The 21,127-nt window shown below is 33.7% G+C and overlaps 1 protein-coding gene across 2 annotated transcripts in view; it reads right to left on the bottom strand.

Moving 5' to 3' along the window:
- Nucleotides 1–21,127, bottom strand: part of LOC129798708 (uncharacterized) — a 79,067-nt gene that overhangs the window by 14,555 nt on the left and 43,385 nt on the right. For both annotated transcript variants that reach the window (XM_055842000.1, XM_055842001.1), the window contains exons 2-5: nt 18,832–18,942; nt 14,742–14,881; nt 14,341–14,572; nt 11,289–12,008 (exon numbers count right to left, since the gene is read on the bottom strand). In XM_055842000.1, coding sequence (XP_055697975.1) covers nt 11,289–12,008; nt 14,341–14,572; nt 14,742–14,881; nt 18,832–18,942 — 1,203 coding nt within the window. The remainder of the gene's footprint in view (nt 1–11,288; nt 12,009–14,340; nt 14,573–14,741; nt 14,882–18,831; nt 18,943–21,127) is intronic.

The following is a 21,127-nucleotide window of genomic DNA, read 5'->3' as shown; positions in this document are numbered from 1 at the left end:
CCTTATTTTTTTTGATACTAGACTTCTTTCATTTACTTGGATAATATGTTAATTAATAGAATTTTGGGTTATGTCAAACCTAACCTAAAAAATCAAGGTATTTTGCAAGCTAGAAACTTTCAATTTGCACTCAAATTTTAAATTAAAAAATGGCACTGCGAAAAAAAAACAAATGAAGACAAACCTTAAATTTTAAAGGTATCATATTCTAACCTCAAAAATCTAACAAAACTCAGGTTATTTCAAATATTTCTGTATTTAAAAAAATATTTGTTGAATAAAATAATTACCCTATTATGAATAAAATGTTGTCTAAATTCTTTATGAATAGTGCACTTTTTTTTAGATCGTCTACACCGTCTACACTGTTACAATTTGTAGGTTATGATGAAATATTTCAAAATGTTCATAGATTTTGATAATTAAAAAAAAAAAACTTGAAAGAAAAAATTGTCACTCGTTACTTTGCAAAAGAAGTTGGAATTTGGTATCTGACGTAAAATTCAGCAGTATTCTGTAAATTCAGCAATTGTGCTGCCTGCTTTTACTGTGTCTGTATTTGTTGAAATATAGGTTATGTCTCATATGCAGGAATTGCAAAAACAAATAAAGCAAATATCTATTTAGCGCATTTTCTTTGTTTCTTTTTCAGATCACTTTGGAAAATGAGGTTATGTTAGGCCTAACCTAAAAAAAGATACTGGAATTTCAATATAATCCATAAAATTTAGTTTTATGCTGTGACAAAAATCAATTTGTAATTCTAACCTAAAAATAATTGAAGTAAATTACCCAGTTTTCTACATAACCTCACATACTAAAAAACGCTTTGAATAAATCAGAGAATAGTGACATTGAAGAAACATTTATGTAGATTTATGAATACAATACTTTGTTCAAATATCTGCGAATTATTCATAAGGGGCTCATCAATTTATTCTCATTTTTCCTGTCAATTCAGTGAAGAATCTCAATATTTGCTCAAAGCACCATGACTATTTCGCCCTTATCGAGCAAGAAAATTCTCATTCTCGTCTGAGTCAATAAGTTCAGTCAGATTATCCTGAAAGGCTTATGTGAATGAAACACGAGAATTTAAGCCAATTGTTTGATCGATGTCACAGCAATTTGAATGTAATTTGAAATAATTTGCCAAAGGAGAACACGTGCGTGTCTTCTACTAAGCGTTTGGAAAACTTTTGATAGACATTGCAAAAAAAAATGTAATAAAAATTATAAGAGAAACTAAATTATCAACCTAGTTTCATAAAGCAAAAATTTATTGAAATGGCTTTGTACTCTGCAAAAAATACTATTCTATTGAAAAAAATCCATTAGCATAGTATACTCAATCAAAAACTAGTTTATCTTTTTCTCTGCTATTCCTATGCTAAATTCTTGGGAATAAAAAAACGCCATGTAAACAAATTTATGTTTACTGAAAGTGAAAAGTTAATTAAAACTCTTACATAGAGACCAATCATTTTGTCAACACCAAAAAGCCAATATATCAAGTGGCTGGGGAATTGTGTATGGATGAAATCGAAAATTACATGCAAAGCTCCACCAACTCTTGCAATATGCGCTAAAATACGAGACGTTGAGGTAAAACGATGGTGAAAGAAAATTCGTGGAGTGCTCGAATTCACGAGAATCAACAACACTGTTGTAGACTACAAGACTTGCATTTCGCCCTATCCTGTCTAGGGAATGCTTTATAGTACTCAAATCGGAGTGAGAGCAGTGATCTAGAGAATTTTCAACAATTTGGTATACTTCATGAGAAAAACACATACCCGTCGCGATGTAACTCGGATACTGGGGAAAGTGCCTCGTACGATGTGACTCAGCAATATATTTTGAAAACAGGACACTTTCCCTTAGTTTTTCAAATATGGATGAAATGAGTCACATTTATTGAAAAACATAGGAAAAAATTAGTCATTATGAAGCTTAGGATCGTACAAAACATGGGCACTTTCCCTTACGTGGTTTTATAGGTTAAGTTTGAGTTCCCTGTTCTTTGAAGTAAATTAAGATGTTTTGAGATTAAACTCCATAGCTTTGTTTTTAAATCCCCTGCCATCGTAATCTCCCATCAAATCTGTATTAATACGAATCCTCAAAACGTACACAAATTTTTCAATAACATTTGTTGAAAAACACATATTTCTAGAGAGCTTTGATATTTGACCTTGAGATAACCATTAGAAGGAATAATTTGAGGATTCAAAAACATCGAAACAGAGAAATTGGAGTAAAGTCTTCAAAACCCGGTGGTCGGTATCTTGTATCACTTGCCCTTATAGTTATGGAATAAGCATAGTAACTGATCAACTATAGTTGAAAAACACGTATTTCCGGAGAGCTTTGACTTTTGACCTTGAGATAATCATTAGAAGGAATTATTGAAGGTCATTGTTCGTGTATGGCTAAAATACCTGTCTTGACAATCTTTCAAAGCAATTTGAGGTCTCAAAAACACCGAAAACACCGAAACAGAGAAATGGGAATAAAGAAAGAAAGATTATCTGAGGAATATTTACTTTATGGGAAAGTCTTCAAAGCTCGGTGGTCGGTATCTTGTACTGCTTGACCTGTATTTATGGAACAAGCATATCAATCGATCAACTATAGTTGAAAAACACGTATTTCTGGAGAGCTTTAGGAAGGAATTATTGAAGGTTATTAGCGTTTATGACTGAAATACCTCTCTTGACTACCTTTTAAAACAATTTGAAAACTCTAAGACGAAGCAGACAGCAGGAGTAAAGAAGGAAAGTCTATGTAAGGAATATGTATGGAGAAGTCTCTAAAGTCCGGAAAACGGTATCTTGTACCGCTTGACCTTTATTTTTGGAACGATTTTGTTTTTTTTTTCTCGTTCAAAGTTTGATCATTTTAGAGCAGAGGTGAGCAAGGTCCGCTTTAAACCGAACAAACGTCAAATGAAAATTGTACGTCAATGGTTAAAACGCCACCTCGACAAACTCATTTTGACGTTTATTCGGTTTCAAACTGTGTATTTTATTTAAAACATTTGAAAAAAGTAAAAATGTGAATTTCAGAAGCAAAGAGTTTCAATTTTTTTTATAAGTATTTTCGCATTTTTCGCCTAAACTAAAAGAGATAATGAAGAACGGATGGTATTTTTGAGCTTATTGAACCGTAATTACCCTGTAGCCGATCGGGCGCAAAGTTTCACAGTAACGGAAAAATCCATGGAATTTATCTTGTATTTTTCCGCGAGAGTTTCCGAGGAAATTACCGCTAATATTCTGCTTGGAATTCTGCGGAGTTATCAGCTTTTTTCGCGTGGATTTCCTTGAAAAAAAATTCGAAGTATTTTCTTGCACTTATCTTAAGAGCATTCCCTGGAAATTTAAACATAATTTTATATATATATATATATTAATATATATATATATTTTTTTCTGGCATATTAGCGGCCAAGACTCCATGGAAGTAAACGCGAAAATTCTGCAATTATTTTTCGCCCTAACGCTATAATTCTTGCGAGCTAGATATACTCAAATGAACGATATGGTAGCAATATTTTCAACTCAAAAGTAGAACAACTGACTGTTCGTCTGATTCTGATAGATGAATACTCTCCAAGTTCCAAGTTGCCAATTGGCACTGATCGTCCATTTTATTTATGAATGTTTTTTTGTGGAAATTCTCTATGAAAATTCCACGAAATTTTTAATCAATTTTTGGAATTATTTTGAAGAAAAATATAATAAAAAATCCACTGGAAAAGTCGTGGAATTCCGTAATATTAAACCACGGAAGCCTCTAAGGCAGTTGCATGGAAATTTCCACGGAGAATTTCGTGGAAATAAAGAGGATATTTCCGAATTTTTAAAGGGCTGATTGCCGGTTATACCGCTAATAATCCATGGGAAAAGATGTGGAAATATTCGTCAGAGAAAAGTCCATGGAAACTCGCGGACATTTCTAATTAAACGGTCCTATACAGAGTTCCGCAAACGTTCATGAAACACTAGGAGGAAATTTAGCGTTAAATTCCATCTCGGAAGCTTATGCGGATTTTGAGCGGTAAAATCCAGGGAACTCCACGCGGATTTTTAGCGGTAAAATCAACGGACATGGCAGAAAAGGCTGCTGGAAATCCAGTGGAATCGCTGCGGCTGTTGGCTATAGGGCACGTTTTTTACCACGTGCACAATTTTCTTAAATTTTCTTTGTAATCTTTTAGATTATTAGTGATTTTAGTTCACTTATTTTGAAGTAAAATAAATCTTGGTAAAGTCAACAGATCGATATCTCAGTTCACCGCAGTGGAAAAGGATGCAAAACGAAAATTGGCTTTCGTAGCCAGATAATGATTATATCTTTTGCGTTTTTCCGGTAAATCACAACAATTTCTTTCTACCGACTGAGATTTGAACCCACAACTGTGAGAGTCGAAGCAGACATCTCATTGCCAAAGATCTGTAGGGGAATTCTGCAACTGTGTGACAATGCCATGTGACAAAATAAATTTTTTTTGTAATACATTCTGAAGAACAAATTCTAAATGTAGGAACGAAAATCCTTTGACAGTATATTGTTTACACTTCTACCAAGAACAACTGATGCAAGTTTCAGCAAGATTCACCAAAAGTTCCAAATGGTTGCAGAGAAACGCAAGATGGAACTTGAAAGACGGAACAAAATTCTGTACCGATCAGATTTCTTTCGCAAGAAACCGAGCAGTCCTCCAGGAATCCACAAATGAGAGTTGCGTTCTCTCAATTAAACTTAGACTTTAACTTAGATTTCTTTGTGACTCAACCTACATATAGGTTAAGTGTGCCAAATTCCGGCCAGCTTGCAATTTCGGCCACCTTTTTTGTTCTTCGAATTTCCATGAACTTTTAGATTTTACGTACTCTACAGATTATACAATGCAAAAGAATAACAAAAAAATGTAGCTTCGACAAACGAGATGACGTGAAAAAGATATTGGAAGAATTCCCGAACGGGCAAGGAACTATGAGAATGAAGGTGGCCGAAATAGGGCACCAAAGCTATGTCTACATTTTTATTCATTTTAAAATGTATTAAGCATGATTTTAGAGTAAATAAAGACCGTAAACTCTTTACAAGGTTCCAATCAACACTCTTTAAGAAGAAAGAATAAAAAGAATCAATTTGAATTTAAAATATTACATTTCAAATTTGAGACTTTGACGCTTGCATGCAACTATGCCAAAATTTGGTACACTTACCCTAGTTGCAAATGCATATGAGTTGCTCACAAGAATTATAGCGTTAAGCTTAAAAACTGTTTTTCTAAGGCAAAATACATCTACCTTTTTTACTTTTACTTTGTAGTAAAGAAAATGGCACAAATAGAAAGAGATGGCAAGGAAAATTGTTTCTAGGGGTCACGAAAACCTCAAGTCGATATCTCCCACTGTTTGATATATAACCTCAAAAATACTACAAGAATATCATTCTTTGAGAATGAAAAAAAAAATATAAAGGGGAAATGCTTCTAATTTTGTCCAGTTTCTTATTTTGGACACTTTGAGGATAACGTTGGACACTAAAAATAAATTGATTAAAATGATGGATTTTTATTCCAATATTTGATGAAAAATGAATTCTATCTAAATATTTGTTCTTTTTGGAAGATTTTGACACTAAATACGTTAAAATTTGAATATGATTTGAGTTGAAATTGCTTTGTTGAAAATTCAGTGTGAGCAATTGCTTACGAGAAATATGACAGAACTTCGTGGCTTACTTCAGTCTTATTTAGTTTTGGTGAAGTACTAACAAAGTTTGTTCGCTGTTTTTGAGTGATATTATTGAATATTCATTGAATATTGTGTTGATTCACGTTACTGATGATTTGTACATTTGACCTGAAGTGAGATTTGCCTTGTGAATTAGATTTTTCGTGTGAAAAATGGGAAATTTTTTAAGACATTCACCAGTGAGGTGATGATTCTTATTTTGGACAGGTGTTTTTCTCACGAAATTTCGTGAAGTTTTAGCTTTTGTGATGACTAGGTTGGACAAATGCCTGGAGAAATGAAGGAGCATCATCTCTACGAAAGAGATGCAGTGAGAAATGCCTTGAAAGGCTCCCGGAAAGGGCAGGGAATGAGCGAATCCGCACGTACTTGGAGTACCGAAGTCAACTCACTTTAATGAATGATATGGAAAGTTTCTGGGCTTCTTGTGACATTCCACGTTTCCCTTACATGACCAGGAAGAGGACTTGATAAGATTGGTTCATAAAATGAAGAACAATGGGCATCCTATTGAGGCGGATTATCTGTCCAAATTTACAGACAAGTTGTAAAAATTAATAACCAAGTTGTCCAAAATAAGAGTCAAATTCACCTCTACATATCAATTCATTTTTAAACGTATTAAAACTAATTTTAGTAAAAATGAGATGATAAATAGCTTGCCAAGTTTCTAAACAATCCTTCTGAAAAGAGAGTAACAAGAAAAGTCAATTAGTATTGAAAATATGGCACTTCAAACTTAGGATATCGATGCTTATATGCAGACTGTCCAAAATTATAAGCACTTCCCCAATATAAAACTCAAAATTGAAGGATTATATACAAATGCTTTCTCTCTCTTTGAGTACGAGCTATAAAAATTCCACGTACATAGACGTGAATTGGAATCAATATCATTTCCAAATTGATTTATAAGAGAATTTCATTGTTATTTTCTCTTTTCTTTTCGATTTCGCGTTTATATTTAATTTGCTTCTTTTTTTTTTGTTTGAACCTGATTATTGACCATCCGACGCTTTCTAAATTTATTATCATACTATTTTGCTAAAAACATTGTATTTGTAGTACAACCTCTCAATCTCAGGTATGTGTGATAGAGAGAAATAAACGTGAGAATTGAATTGTACTTCTTTTTTTTTCAACACTACGCGTATATTATTGTTGAATGGATTAATACATCATTGTTTGCTGTCTCATGGGATGAAAGAGAAAGAGAGTAAAAAAAGAGAGATATTGATTAAATAATTATTTGATATTATTAAACATTGCTTAAGATTGAAGTGCTTTTTTTGCAGACAATTTTTCTTCTTTTATTTCGAGGAAAAAAAAAGAAATAATAGTGCAGGCAATTATGTCGAAAGTCGATTGCAATTGATGCACATTGCAAGAGTTATTCAACATTTGTGAGTTTTGTGTCATTCTTTCGGGCAAAAATAACAATGCTCGCTATTCATTTTCAAATTTCGCCGATAATGATTCGGAGCAAGAGACGAGAAAAGTGGAAATTTCCGCCCTATTATGCGTGTCAGAAAGCACTTTGAATTAAGATATTGTGTTTCTCCTTCAGCCCAAAAAAGGGGAAAAGACTTTGCGCTCTATGCTTACTTCCAAAAAAAAAAATTGTTGCGCGACTTGACATTGCAATTTCCATAATAGATATTTCACCTTAACTTTTCTAATCCTTCCATCAAGTGTGGAATGTTCAGAGGTGAATATAAATTTTTCTTATGCCAAAATACATAGAAAAATATATTTTCTAAAATGTTTTGCAAATGTTTGTGAATTCGGAATTTTACGAAACGCTCGTGAAGCGTCTGGAAACTTTGTAAGAGTTTGTACTTTTCGATGATCCCAATAAAAAACAAACAATATCTCTAGTAGACGTTCGGATATGTTTTAGAGATAATCCAGGCGAACATTTAGTACAATATACCTACACAGAAAAAAATATTTTGTAAAAATATTCGTAAATGTTTGTGAATTCCTATGGGGGAGTTACTAAATGCTCGTGAATCGTATAACCCATAAACTTGTTCGTAAAAGTTTGTACTTTTTCACAAACATTGTTCGTAACATGATCACTTGTTGAGCATTTTTTATACTTTTACAAACATTTGTTAGTAAATGTTCGTAAACACACAAAAAATGTTCGTAAAATTTTGTCATTTGTTCGTAAATGTTCGTAAAATGTTCGACAGGAAAACAAACATTTACGAACAAATGACAAAATTTTACAAACATTTTTTGTGTGTTTACGAACAAATGTTTGTAAAAGTACAAAAAATGCTCGTCAAATGATCATGTTACGAACAATGTTTGTGAAAAAAGTAAAAACTTTTACCAACATGTTTGTGGGTTATACGATTCACGAGGATTTCATAACTCCCCCATAGGAATTCACAAACACTTACGAACATTTTTACAAAATATTTTTTTCTGTGTATGACCGGAAAATTCGCCATTTTGAATTATTGAAGGTCAAATGTTAACTTTTGCACTTTAGGATTTCGGTAGATTTTCGAATAGGCTTGGCTTGGCTTTGGAAAGGCATCCTTTACTGATCGGCGCCATTTTGACACTCGAGAACTTCGAAATTCGAAAAGGAATTATTTCAGTCACCTCGCGGAATTACCAAGAAGTAAATAATGTATCTTTTGATTTTTAACCCATTCCTTACCATGGTATTATACATCATACGCAAATTGAGTGATTTTAGATGATTTATTCCTGGGCAATTTTTATCAGAATTGCTGCCGGGAATAAATTTTTAATAACTTTAGTTCTTCAATTACATGGGAAAAATAGTCCGACAGAGATGGAAATACATTTTGTTGTCCTTTTCTCGCTTCACGGAAAGTCATGCAACATTTTTGCTCAAAAAAGCGGACGGAAAATACGACATCCCACCGAGTTTGTTAAAATTGGCCTCTTTCCTCTTTCCTGATTTGAATTCTAGTTCCCAATTGGTGTTCTTGGATAGTCACTCTATCTAAAGCAATATAGTTTGTAATGAATAAATTCACAGAATTTAAATTCAGTGTAATTTTTTTTCTTTTCAAAAATTTCATCTTATTAATCTGTAGGAAATTAATCCCAAAATATGAATATTCTATGAGTATTAATATAGTATTAAAATATGAGTATTTCTGGTACATTGATTGAATGGGTTAAATAGATCTTGAACACCATCGAAATCCTCGGGAAATCACTGCTAAAGTATATTTTTATTCGTTTGATACGTGAAATGAAGCAATGGAAGGGGTAACAAGGGGAAGAACTAACTATTACCACTTTAAAACTGCAACTGTCATGTAAGTGACAGAAGAAACCTCCACAGATGGCGCTATCAAACTGTTCACAACATTTATTTTTAAGCTAAAAATTTTCCACCAAATTCATAAAGAAATTTATCAATAGGATTGGCCCATAAACTTGAAGATTACGTTCTTTTTAAATGTTTTTACAAAAGCTCAAAATTATTATTGTGGCGATTAGAAGACATTGCTGTCTCTTTACGGTATCTACAAAAATCTGAATTTACAGGATACAAATTGGAAAGTGTTCCAGATTGTTTTGCAAAGCGCAGAGTAAGTCAGTTTCAGTTTGGTTTTTAATTTTCAAAAATTCATTTTTTTTTTGTTTGGAAAAATCGTTGTTTTTTATGAATTCAGACTTTGCACTTTGCAAATGATTTTATGCATAATTTAAAAGTTCTATAGGGGAAGTGCTTATAATTTTGGACAGTCTGCATATAAGCATCGATATCCTAAGTTTGAAGTGCCATATTTTCAATACTAATTGACTTTTCTTGTTACTCTCTTTTCAGAAGGATTGTTTAGAAACTTGGCAAGCTATTTATCATCTTATTTTTACTAAAATTAGTTTTAATACGTTTAAAACTGAATTGATATGTAGAGGTGAATTTGACTCTTATTTTGGACAACTTGGTTATTAATTTTTACAACTTGTCTGTAAATTTGGACAGATAATCCGCCTCAACAGGATGCCCATTGTTCTTCATTTTATGAACCAATCTTACCAAGTCCTCTTCCTGGTCATGTAAGGGAAACGTGGAATGTCACAAGAAGCCCAGAAACTTTCCATATCATTCATTAAAGTGAGTTGACTTCGGTACTCCAAGTACGTGCGGATTCGCTCATTCCCTGCCCTTTCCGGGAGCCTTTCAAGGCATTTCTCGCTACATCTCTTTCGTAGAGATGATGCTCCTTTGTTTCTCCAGGCATTTGTCCAACCTAGTCATCACAAAAGCTAAAACTTCACGAAATTTCGTGAGAAAAACACCTGTCCAAAATAAGAATCATCACCTCACTGGTGAATGTCTTAAAAAATTTCCCATTTTTCACACGAAAAATATAATTCACAAGGCAAATCTCACTTCAGGTCAAATGTACAAATCATCAGTAACGTGAATCAACACAATATTCAATGAATATTCAATAATATCACTCAAAAACAGCGAACAAACTTTGTTAGTACTTCACCAAAACTAAATAAGACTGAAGTAAGCCACGAAGTTCTGTCATATTTCTCGTAAGCAATTGCTCACACTGAATTTTCAACAAAGCAATTTCAACTCAAATCATATTCAAATTTTAACGTATTTAGTGTTAAAATATTCCAAAAAGAACAAATATTTAGATAGAATTCATTATTCATCAAATATTGGAATAAAAATCCATCATTTTAATCAATTTATTTTTAGTGTCCAATGTTATCCTCAAAGTGTCCAAAATAAGAAACTGGACAAAATTAGAAGCATTTCCCCTACTGTTTTTTTTGCCGCACCTGTAAAAATTATCTCGGGAAAAAAAATTTAGCTTTTTTCTTGTTCTGCAAAGTGAAGAGTAACTAAATTTCACTAATTTCTGCTAAGAAAACTTCATTTTTTGATAAATCAGACTGCACTTTGCACTTTGTAAATGAGTCTGCATATTTTTTTTTAAAGTTCTACAGTATTTTTTTTATAAATGTAAAAAAAAATCTGGAGAAAAATGGGAGTTTTTAAATTTTTCTGCAAAGTGCAGAGTGTAACTAATGTCATTTTGACAGTTTTTTTTTTTTTTCAAAATAAAAATCTATGAACATTTTTTAATATCCTTTCTGCTTGAAAGACAGTCATTTCCTCATGAATATCACGCCTTGCATTTTGCACTTTGCAGTTTTCATTTTGCACATTAGTCTGCATAAATAATTTAAAAGTTCTACAGTACTTTTTTTTATAAATGTAAAAAAAAAAATTTGAAGAAAAAATGGTAGTTTTCAAATTTTTCTGCAAAGTGCATAGTGTAACTAATTTCACTTTGACGGCTTTTTTTTTTTTCAAAATAAAAATCTATGAACATTTTTTTATATCCCTTCTGCTTGAAAGACAGTCATCTCTTGATGAATATCACACTTTTCATTTTGCACTTTGCAAATGCAAAATGCAAACTTGTAAAATGAATTAATTAAATCTGAAAGAAAAATGTAAGAAAATGCAAAGATAAAAAAACTCACCTGATTCTGAACGGTGAGAGTTAGTAAGTGTCGCTGCAGTTCAACAACATTATTCTCCAGCAAAATCGCCTCGATCTTCTTCGAATCCGCTAATCTCACTTTATTCAGTCTATTGGGTGTACTGACTAGTCCGTCCAGCCGTCCAAGAATCCCACCATCATTCCTTGTGATTTTTGTCGTCGATGCAACATTACCAGAAGATGAGGCACCTTGGTGTGTGCTACTGCTTCCACTACTAAAAGTATCTGAAGTAGAAAATTTGCGGGCACTATGTAAATTAGTACGAGACTGTTTTGAAGCCTCAAATTGCTGATGGAGGTCTTTGATTCGTGAATTGAGTTCAACTTTTTGACTCAATGCCACCTTCAGTTGTTCCTCCAATTCTTGCTTAGCCAAATTCAGTGCATTTATCTGATCTTCCATATTTGTCGACTTTATGCGTCCCGATAGATTTTCCGCCTCCATTTCCGCCAATTTGTCCAACAGTCGATCCCGTTCCTTCCTCAACAGCTGCACATCCTCCTTTCCCACCCGATCCAGCTGCTTTTGGAAGCTGTGAGGAATACTTGATGTTTTGCATCGTTCCTTCTCTAATTGCTGAAGATGCTCAACTTCATCACGAAGTCGATTACTCTTTCGGTGTAAGACATCCAATAAATTCCACAATTCATTGTCGCTGTCTATAGTCATGCGTTGTGATGTATTTGATACATTAACTCCCTGCCAATTAAATTTCAACCTCTCTTTGTTTATTCATGATCACATCAATGTGAAAATTCAAGGGGGACATATCTGTGATCAATTTTACAAAATAATGTTATATAATCGGAAAGTATCTGCAAATACTGAAAACATTTTGCAGGTGTCCTACATTTTACTTTTTTCACGATTTTGAAGTCGAAACTAAAAAAATATTAGCCGAGACACGTTCCGGATAGTCGTAAAAAAGTAGCAGTGTCCTGGCTACTCTGATAAAGTTTTGTCAAATTCGTAAACAACCAAAAATTAAAAAAAAAATTGATAGCAAAAGTTTGACAGATACAAGTTTCCAAAGAATTCAATGTTTGTGTACTAGTGGCCACCGTCGTCTTAGCGTTGGTAACCAACCTTCAGAGAAAAACAGGTTGAACTCACCGCCTCATTACTAGGGTAAATTAAGCTAATTCAAAACCTGCTCCAAATGGAAATTTTTCGCTACTCCAAATGGAAACGTCATTTTTCCATGATAAATATAGTACTAAATTATTTTATTTATATATTTTCTATACCACAGTCTCATTATTTAGTTAATTTTGCTCCAAATAAAGCGAAAATTCATTCATACACTGCTGGCAATAATCATAGTTCCACTTTTTCATACTGGAAAAACTTTGAAAAAAAAATTTTAGAAAAAAAAATAAAAAAATCATTTGAAGGTATTTTCATACCTATATGAAAAATTGCCATTTGAATTTCATACCGTTAGAACTGTGAGTACTGTGATAGAACCTTTATCATTATGACGATTTTCGGGTGGCAATAATTATAGCTCCACTCAATAAATTTGTCTCCAAGGTATTTATTTTCAATCAGTGAAGGTAAGTATCATTTAGTAATTTTATTAATAACTTTATTAAGCTAATTAGAATCATTTTCATAAAGTTTTTCATGAATTTTGCTGAAATTTTGTAAAAAAAATGTTTAGTGAACAAAAATAAGGGATTAATTAAGGTCTTGAAAGAGATGGAAATTGACAACCAAAAAATTTCCATAAAAATGACAAGATCCTATCACCTTTCATCCGAATTTGTCCATATAGCAGACATATATGCATTTTAAACCACTTCCAGGTCTAAAAGTCTTCTTTTGTTAGAGGCAAAAGTGTGCAAATTTCCGTGTTACAGTCGAAAAAAAAACAAGTTTTCTACCGAAATTTGATGTAAAACAATGCTGACTGCTTAGTCTCATCATGTCCTGTTGATTCTGCCCCAAACCAGAATTCCAAGTAACTAAAGGTGATCTTCAGAATACTTTACTTCAGAAAAGGCTTTAGAGTGACATCAGGGGTGGAATGATAACTTTTCGACACTATCGAATAGATAGTATCGATAAATCTCTATCTGTTAGATTAAGTGAATTGCGACTTTTTACGCATTGTTGGGCCATTTATTGTTACATTCTTAATAAAATGTAACTGTTGATAAATATTTGTATTAGCTACAAAAAGTACAGCTATCGTTTAAAATTTTCAGAATCGACAGTCGATACTATCGAAAAAAAGTTATCATGCCACCCTAGGTTTAGCAAGGCTACAACGACGACACCGGCATTTCAAAACAGCTACATGGGATATCTTTTCACTCACAGGGAAGCACCAGGAGCTTAAGAACGAAGCAACTGTACGTTAATTAATTGTATGTGTCCAAGCCTTCCTTAGCGGCCTTTACGAGATCCATGGTATATCATGCTCCACCATGGATAAATAATCTCCACGATCAAGTACCTGAATTTACATGGAGCAATACAAAACGTTTTCAACCATGTCTTTTGGTTTATTTAGAAAACGGTCTCTGCAATTTCTTTTATTTTCGGATATGTTTTGGAGGTAGCCCAGGCGAATATTTCGTCCATACATATGTATGACCGAAAAAGTTTTCGACATCGATTTTTCGAAGATTAAGGTTGAATCACTCTGGGGGGCCACTTTTCAACCGATTTGTTTATCTTCGGTAATGAATCGGTGAAGTATTCATAATCTTACTTTAATATTTTATTTTTATTTGTCCGAAAGTGTATTACCGGTTAGAGGTTAAACGAGAAGAGATATCGACTTTCAGTCTTCAGTGACCTCCCCGAATAAGTTATTATTATTTCAAGTCGTCTTCTCCTCATTTTCCTGTCACCCCGTCCTCTCCACCTAAACCATGTTTTTCAGTATATTTCGAAAATATTTCGAACAATTTTTTTTTTATTTTCGAACATGTGTAATGCATGACCGTAAAAATTTTCGGCATTGAGATATGTCCCCCTTGGGTGAAAGAGAAAATAAAGCACAATCTCTTGTGTCACTGACCTGCATAGCACCATTTGTCGATGAAGCACTATGTGTTTCTTTCGACGAACTCGTCTCCGTGGAGAATCCCGAATCCTGCACAACACTTCCATTTCCCTCACCACTCTTTGGTTCCTTCTTCCCGCTGTGTGAATTACTCCTGCTCCTTATCAGAGACGACGAGGATATTTCGGCATTTTCTTTAGGTGTCAATTTTCGCCTAACCCGTATCCCCGGTTCCCACTCTGATCTTCTATTTTTGGTTTGATAGACACAATAGCCAGTGTTAATTGTAATAAACACAAAAAAATAAAAAATAAAACAAAGGCTACATGAGTCTGCACATTTAATATTTACAATGCAGACAGTTTTTTTTCTTGCTTCTCTCTTGCAAATAAAGTTTTTTTTTTTCAAAGTCTTACCTTGACGCCAATGAAGACGATGGCAGGCCTGTAATTGTACTAGATGCTGACGATGATGCCATTTTATTTTTGAGATCAGGAAAGGTTTCAATAACCAAATCACGAAATTCCAGTAAAGCTCCGACTTCATTCTGTAATTCCTATTTGCGATAACAGCAAATGGAAAGAGAGAAAAAAGTCTGATAAGATTTTCTCACCGCTTCCAAATGGCTTAAAGCAATTTCACAAAATATCGCGATGGTTTATAAAATAACGTTCTGTGAAAAACAGTATGTTTAGAGTCTCATGCGAATTTCAAATCCCAATGTACTTTTTTAAATTAAATTAATTTAACCTTAGTACAGTATTAAATTTCAAAGTTTTCTTAATCTAAGAAAACAAGTTTAACAGCTAACTGAATCACATTAAATAATCAAATTCGGACTAATATAGATTTTATGCCATCTAAAGCCCTTTTAATCTAAGAAATATCTTCTAGGATATCATTCTCGAGCTAAAAATGCTATTTTCTCCAAGACAATCTACTCATAGATTCATGAGAACGTTTTTGTATCTTTGTATAAATTCGTCAAAACCGATGCAGAAATAGATCAAAGAACAGAATTTCCCAAGGGTTACCCAAAAATGTGGATTCTCCGAGAAAAACAATTTTTGACCTATTTAGGTCGAAATTTTCGTAGAACATCCCCATAGATGCCACCTAAAGCTCTCTGACGTGAAGGCATAGAAAAGACGGCCAAATAAGCCATTTAAACTTAAGGATAAAATTCATGCGAGCAACCGATATACCAGCGAGTGACTATGAGTCGAATTGGAGACAAATACCAAGTTATGTGAGGAGTAAAGAACTCTAGATGAATGAAAAGCCTGAATGGGCTGTTTATTGAACAGGTACCGTTGTACTTAATCACAGAGAATAGACTGGGCTTTTCTACATGGTCATTGTTTTTTTAAGCGTGAAAAAAATCACAGGAAACAGACTGGGCTTTTTGCTCTTTTCATTATTTTTCTAAGAAGAAATAGAAAAGTCAATATGATGCCTTCATTGCTTCTTCGAAAAACGATGAAAAGAGCAAAAAGCCCAGTGTGTTTCTAGTGAATCTCGTCTTCTCCATCTCTATGGAGCAGAGCTTTTCTTTCATTTCGACGACTCAGAATATTAAGTCGAACAACTCGATTTTTGTACAAAAACCGTTTTATTCGCTTTTTGAATACTTCAAATCGCTCTCCTGTAAAATTTGCCTACTGCGCAATTCTAGTGTTTTCCATAGTTACTTAGTTGAATTTTTTTATGGAAAACTTAAATTTAATAAACACACGCTTTTGCTTCTCGCTTCAGTTATTTTAGAATAACTTTTCTAGCAGTCGTTAAGGGAAGCTCGTGATACTTTCATTAGATAATCATTCACTATTGAAGCGTTCGAGTTAGAGAATTCCTACCCTGGGAACTGCCGACGCTTTTAATCGCTCCCAGTATTGCTTTCCCTTTATTATTTGTGAGAAGACCTGCAGATCATTCATGATCTTCATACTTGCCTTCTTAATCAGTGTATGATCTAGGCTATAGCATCTGGGATTTGGACAGTTTCGGGAATGGTCTGAAACCAACCTCTTTTTGGGTTGATGCAGCCCCCTCATCGGTTTCCCTCCCTGTTGAGGTCTTTTGAGCCCTTTGGTCTATATACTCCTAGGCCTTAGTCGAGCTTTGCCAGCAAAAGGACTCAATGTTTTCGTTCAGTAATAATAACCTTCCCGATTTGAGAGCTCTCTCCGGCTGAGGTTTTTTCTTTACCGATTCGAAAGTATATCAGAGAACACTTACCTAAAAACCCGTTGGAAGTTCGAAAGTCTAAACTGACGACGAGTTACACAAAAGTGAGCAAGTTCATGAAAATTACATTTATCTTAGTAAAATTGCAATTCAAAAGTTCTGCCATTCTGAAATCCCACGAAACTACACAAAAATTCACTTTTTGCAGGACACTTTTGCACATTGTTGACGATTGAAGCGATAAGAATACCGAAACTCGAAATTGCAGAACAATCAGCGCTAAAGCGGCGAATACGCAAACTTGCACTTAAGGTTTCCGGTAGATTTTCGAATAGGTTTGGCTTGGCTTTGGAGTGGCTTTGTCTCTTCGAAAGGTTATTACTGAACAAAGCTAATGGTTTCGTTCAGTATTAACCTTTCGACGAGACAAAGTTACTCCAAAGCCAAGCCAAACCTATTCGAAAACCTACCGGAAACCTTAAGTGCAAGTTTGCGTATTCGCTGCTTTAGCGCTGATTGTTCTACCATTTCGAATTTTGATATTATTGATACTTCACTTGTGAACAATTGGTGCAAAAAGTGAATTTTCGTGCAGTTTTTTTGGAATTTTCGGATGGCAGAACGTTTAAATTGCAGTTTCATTAAAATAAATGTAAAACTCGTCGGTTTAAATGTTTTAACGATATACCTTCGAATCGGTGCAGAAAAAAATCTCAATCGGAGAGAGCTCTCAAATCGAGAAGGTTCTTGCTAAACAAGAGGAATGAAGATTGGAACTTCTCGTAAGGCCGTAAGACATCCTGGTCAAATCCTTGAGCTCCTTAGTATCGAAAGGGAGTCTTCTGTTTCTAATCAACACGGCCACATCGTTATGATTTTTATGGCTGCCAGACCAACTGTTCTACATTGGATCGCCTAGCTCCAATGCATGAAGAGCCTACCCGTTTTTCCCATCACATGGATGGAATGGAAGACACTCACTGGCTCACTGTTTTAGACAGAATGTCCCCATGCTTGAGCTTGTTAGCCAAATCGTACCTTATAATTTCTAACCTTAGACCGATAGGAACCTAAAATCTAACTACTGGAGAGCCTTGCGTTCTAGAGTCTACGGAATTTGAGTTCGTCTACTTTAGAAAAGTGAATGCAACCCTAAGACACTAGATTATTCGAAGGAAGGCGTGAAAAAATTCCCACGAACGCTGTCTTATTAAAGGTTGAGGACAATAAATACAAGTTCGTAATGCAACCCATTCATAATCACTGTTGCTGGCCCAGGCCCTTGTGTCGTCCTCCCTCTTTGAATGTCGTAAAAAGTCTCATTCACAATATTTTTGATCAAAAAATTGTGAAATTGGTTTGCTTTGCATTAATACGATTCAGAAAGATTTAACGATACAAACATAACCTCAAAATGTTACCAAATGTACGTTTTCATTCACAAATTTTTTAGTATTTTTAGTGATAAATTTACCTACTTTACTAATCTGTTCAATCTAATCTTTACAGCCGTTATGCCGAAAATAGACACAGGCTGATCCTAGAGAATACTCAGCTCGCAAATTGTGGCGGTAAAGGATCAGCCCAAATTATCATACACTGAGGATTTAGGATCAAGGATTAGCGTTTTCAGCGTAAATTTCTATTAAAACTCCACACTTTGATTGCTGAAAGGCTTGTTAAGTGCAACATCAATGGATTTTTCGTACAGAAAAGAGCACTCTGACCTTCCCATTACTCCGATTTTAATGCATTTTAAGATTTTACGATATTGCGTATCATTACTCTCCATGTTTTTTCACCCAATTGACATTTCGAAAAGCACCCAAAAACCCCCAAAGTGAAGCTTTTTATTTTCAGCACTGGCGCTGATGTCGCCTAATCCCCGTAATTTCACTAGACCTCATGAATTTAGAAGATCAGCCTGATACTCCAAATTATGGACTGATCCGTGAGTGTATCGACACCAATCCTCATTTTTCGGGCTGATCCCTAAGTCGATCCCTGTGTCTATTTTAGGTTTTAGGGTAACTACTTAGAAAGTGCTTAGTGGAAAGTTCTCAACTAAATACTTAATAAAAATTACTTTTCACATCCTTAACATAAACCATTTAATTAAGGTCTTTTACAAAGACCTTAATTAAGTGCTTTGTCTTAGTATCAATAAGGCAGGGTATTATTCAAATAATCAAGAACGGTTTTTTTCTTTTGAATAGATTCTTAAAAAAGTTGTTCCAAACCCTAAACATACCGTTCAATTTTATCAGGTCAGAGGAATATATAAATGTTTATCATTTTATATCTTATTTTGCTATTTACCTGCAATGACTTTGTTTGATCTGTGACGTGATAATGGTAAGGTCCTGGAGGTGATCTCAATGGCATACACTCCATCTGGCTTACTCTTGCTCCTAACGTGCACAGTTCTCCCTGGAAAAGAAGAAAATGAAGAAGCATAAGTACAATTATATAATCGATGAACCACATTACTAAAAGACAATTGAAAATCTGCAATTTTATGTAGTACGAGACATTTTTGAAGTACCTCTACATTAAGAATAATCTGACAATACAGAAGCAGATTGAATTAGTAAGGAAAAGAAAGTCTCATTTTTTCTTCACTGCTTCTTTTTTTTACCTTTTTCTTACATATCAAGTGTAATTATGCGCAATGAACTTTTTCAGAGAAAAGATTTTTTTTTCTTTATACTTGGTTGCATTGTTTGGATTTCATATTTATATTAAATTGTGTGTGAATAAAATCAGAGGAATATATCACTTATTTACGCCTGCATCAACTCATTGAATGTCGTTACACAAAGTGCTTTGAATTTTCTGATGGCATATTTTTCCGTTTTTTTGTGCATTGTCAATTTTACATAACCTATAAAAACAATGTCTAATTCAACATGGCTTAAATCAAGAATTAGGCGTACTTGATCTTAGATTTTTGATGCTTTAATTTCAATTCCCCCCTCTAAACCTTGATTAATCACCTGAATAAACTTATGCTATAATTTGAATACGCTCTGTTTTTCCAAGAAAAATCGATTTTAATTATGAAATTAAAAAAAAAAATTGTACATCAATATTTAGTTTGAAGAGAGTCTTGAGTGTGATGTTCTACCCTTATTGGAGAAGTGTGTATACTATTTATAGATTAAGGTGTTCATGGGCACTTTACCGTGCAATAGATTCATATTCCACTAGACATTTTGACACAGAAGAACAATCTTCAGCCTTCAGATTCAGTGGGTGGTGATGGAAATTCTTCGCTTTTGAACTTTAGAGGTCATCTTCAACCGCACTTAAGATTTTTTTTTTCAATTGAATAAATATGTGTTCACTCTCGCATGAAGGAAGGTTTTTCTTTATTGGAATATAAAAAAAAACTTATTCAACTGTTCTACTGCAGGAAGTGACGTAAAATTATTAAAAAAAAAATATGCAGAGTAGTATAAATTTCTTAAGATATTTCTTCAAATTAAAATTTAAAATTAAAATTTATTTGTAATTGACAAAGAGACTATGTAAATATTTATGTAACAGACACAAAAACTTAAGCAGAATGTAAAAAGAAAAGTGAAATGAATTTTACACAGGTAAAAAGGAAAGTGTTTAAAATAGGTATATAACTTAATCACGTACTATCATGTAAGTAATTCATTTTAGCGGAAGAAATGGTGCGTTTGCACATTTTGTAATGCAATAAGACTTGTATATTCTAAGTCTTACAGCTCATAAAATATAATTTTGTACCTGAATTGCCTCAGATAAAATGTTATAGACCATAATGTTATAATTCACTGTTGCTGCGCATTAAGGATAATGTTGTATTCCATGAAGATTAGGCTTCATGCCACTCATTTAAAGTTACAGGGGAACAACTAAAACCTCAAATTTTTAATTGGATAGAATAAATAGGGTAAGTGTGCCAAATTCCGGCCAGCTTGCAATTCCGGCCACCTTTTTTGTTCCTCGAATTTTCATGAACTTTTAGATTTTACGTACTCTAGAGATTATACAATGCAAAAGAATAACAAAAAATGTAGCTTCGACAAACGAGATGACGTGAAAAAGATATTGGAAGAATTCCCGAAGGGCAAGGAACTATGAGAATGAAGGTGGCCGAAATAGGGCACCAATGCTATGTCTACATTTTTATTCAATTTAAATTGTATTAAGAATGATTTTAGAGTAAATCAAGACGGTAAGCTCTTTACAAGGTTCCAAGCAACACTATTTCGGAAGAAAGAATAAAAAATATCAATTTGAATTTAAAATATTACATTTCAAACTTGAGACTTCGACGCTTGCATGCAACTATGCCGAAATTTGGCACACTTACCCTATCTTGTTTTCTGTTCTAATTTTTATATTTATTAGAAAATAAAATACGATTTTGTACAATCTAAAAAAACGGCATAATCTAAAGACCAGTGCACTTAACCCTTTAAGGACGAGGGGCACACCGGCGGTGTCCCAAAGAAAAATATTGAATTGAATTGAATTGAATTTTATTATCATCTCTGTTTTTCCCACCCCCCATGCGGCCATCGCCGTCTTAGTGTCGATATATATTTTATGTATATATTTTATATATATATATAAAATA

This window comes from Phlebotomus papatasi, chromosome 1 (assembly GCF_024763615.1).
Source record: "Phlebotomus papatasi isolate M1 chromosome 1, Ppap_2.1, whole genome shotgun sequence".
Taxonomy (NCBI): Eukaryota; Metazoa; Arthropoda; class Insecta; order Diptera; family Psychodidae; genus Phlebotomus; species Phlebotomus papatasi.
This window is presented reverse-complemented; position numbering and strand designations above follow the sequence as displayed.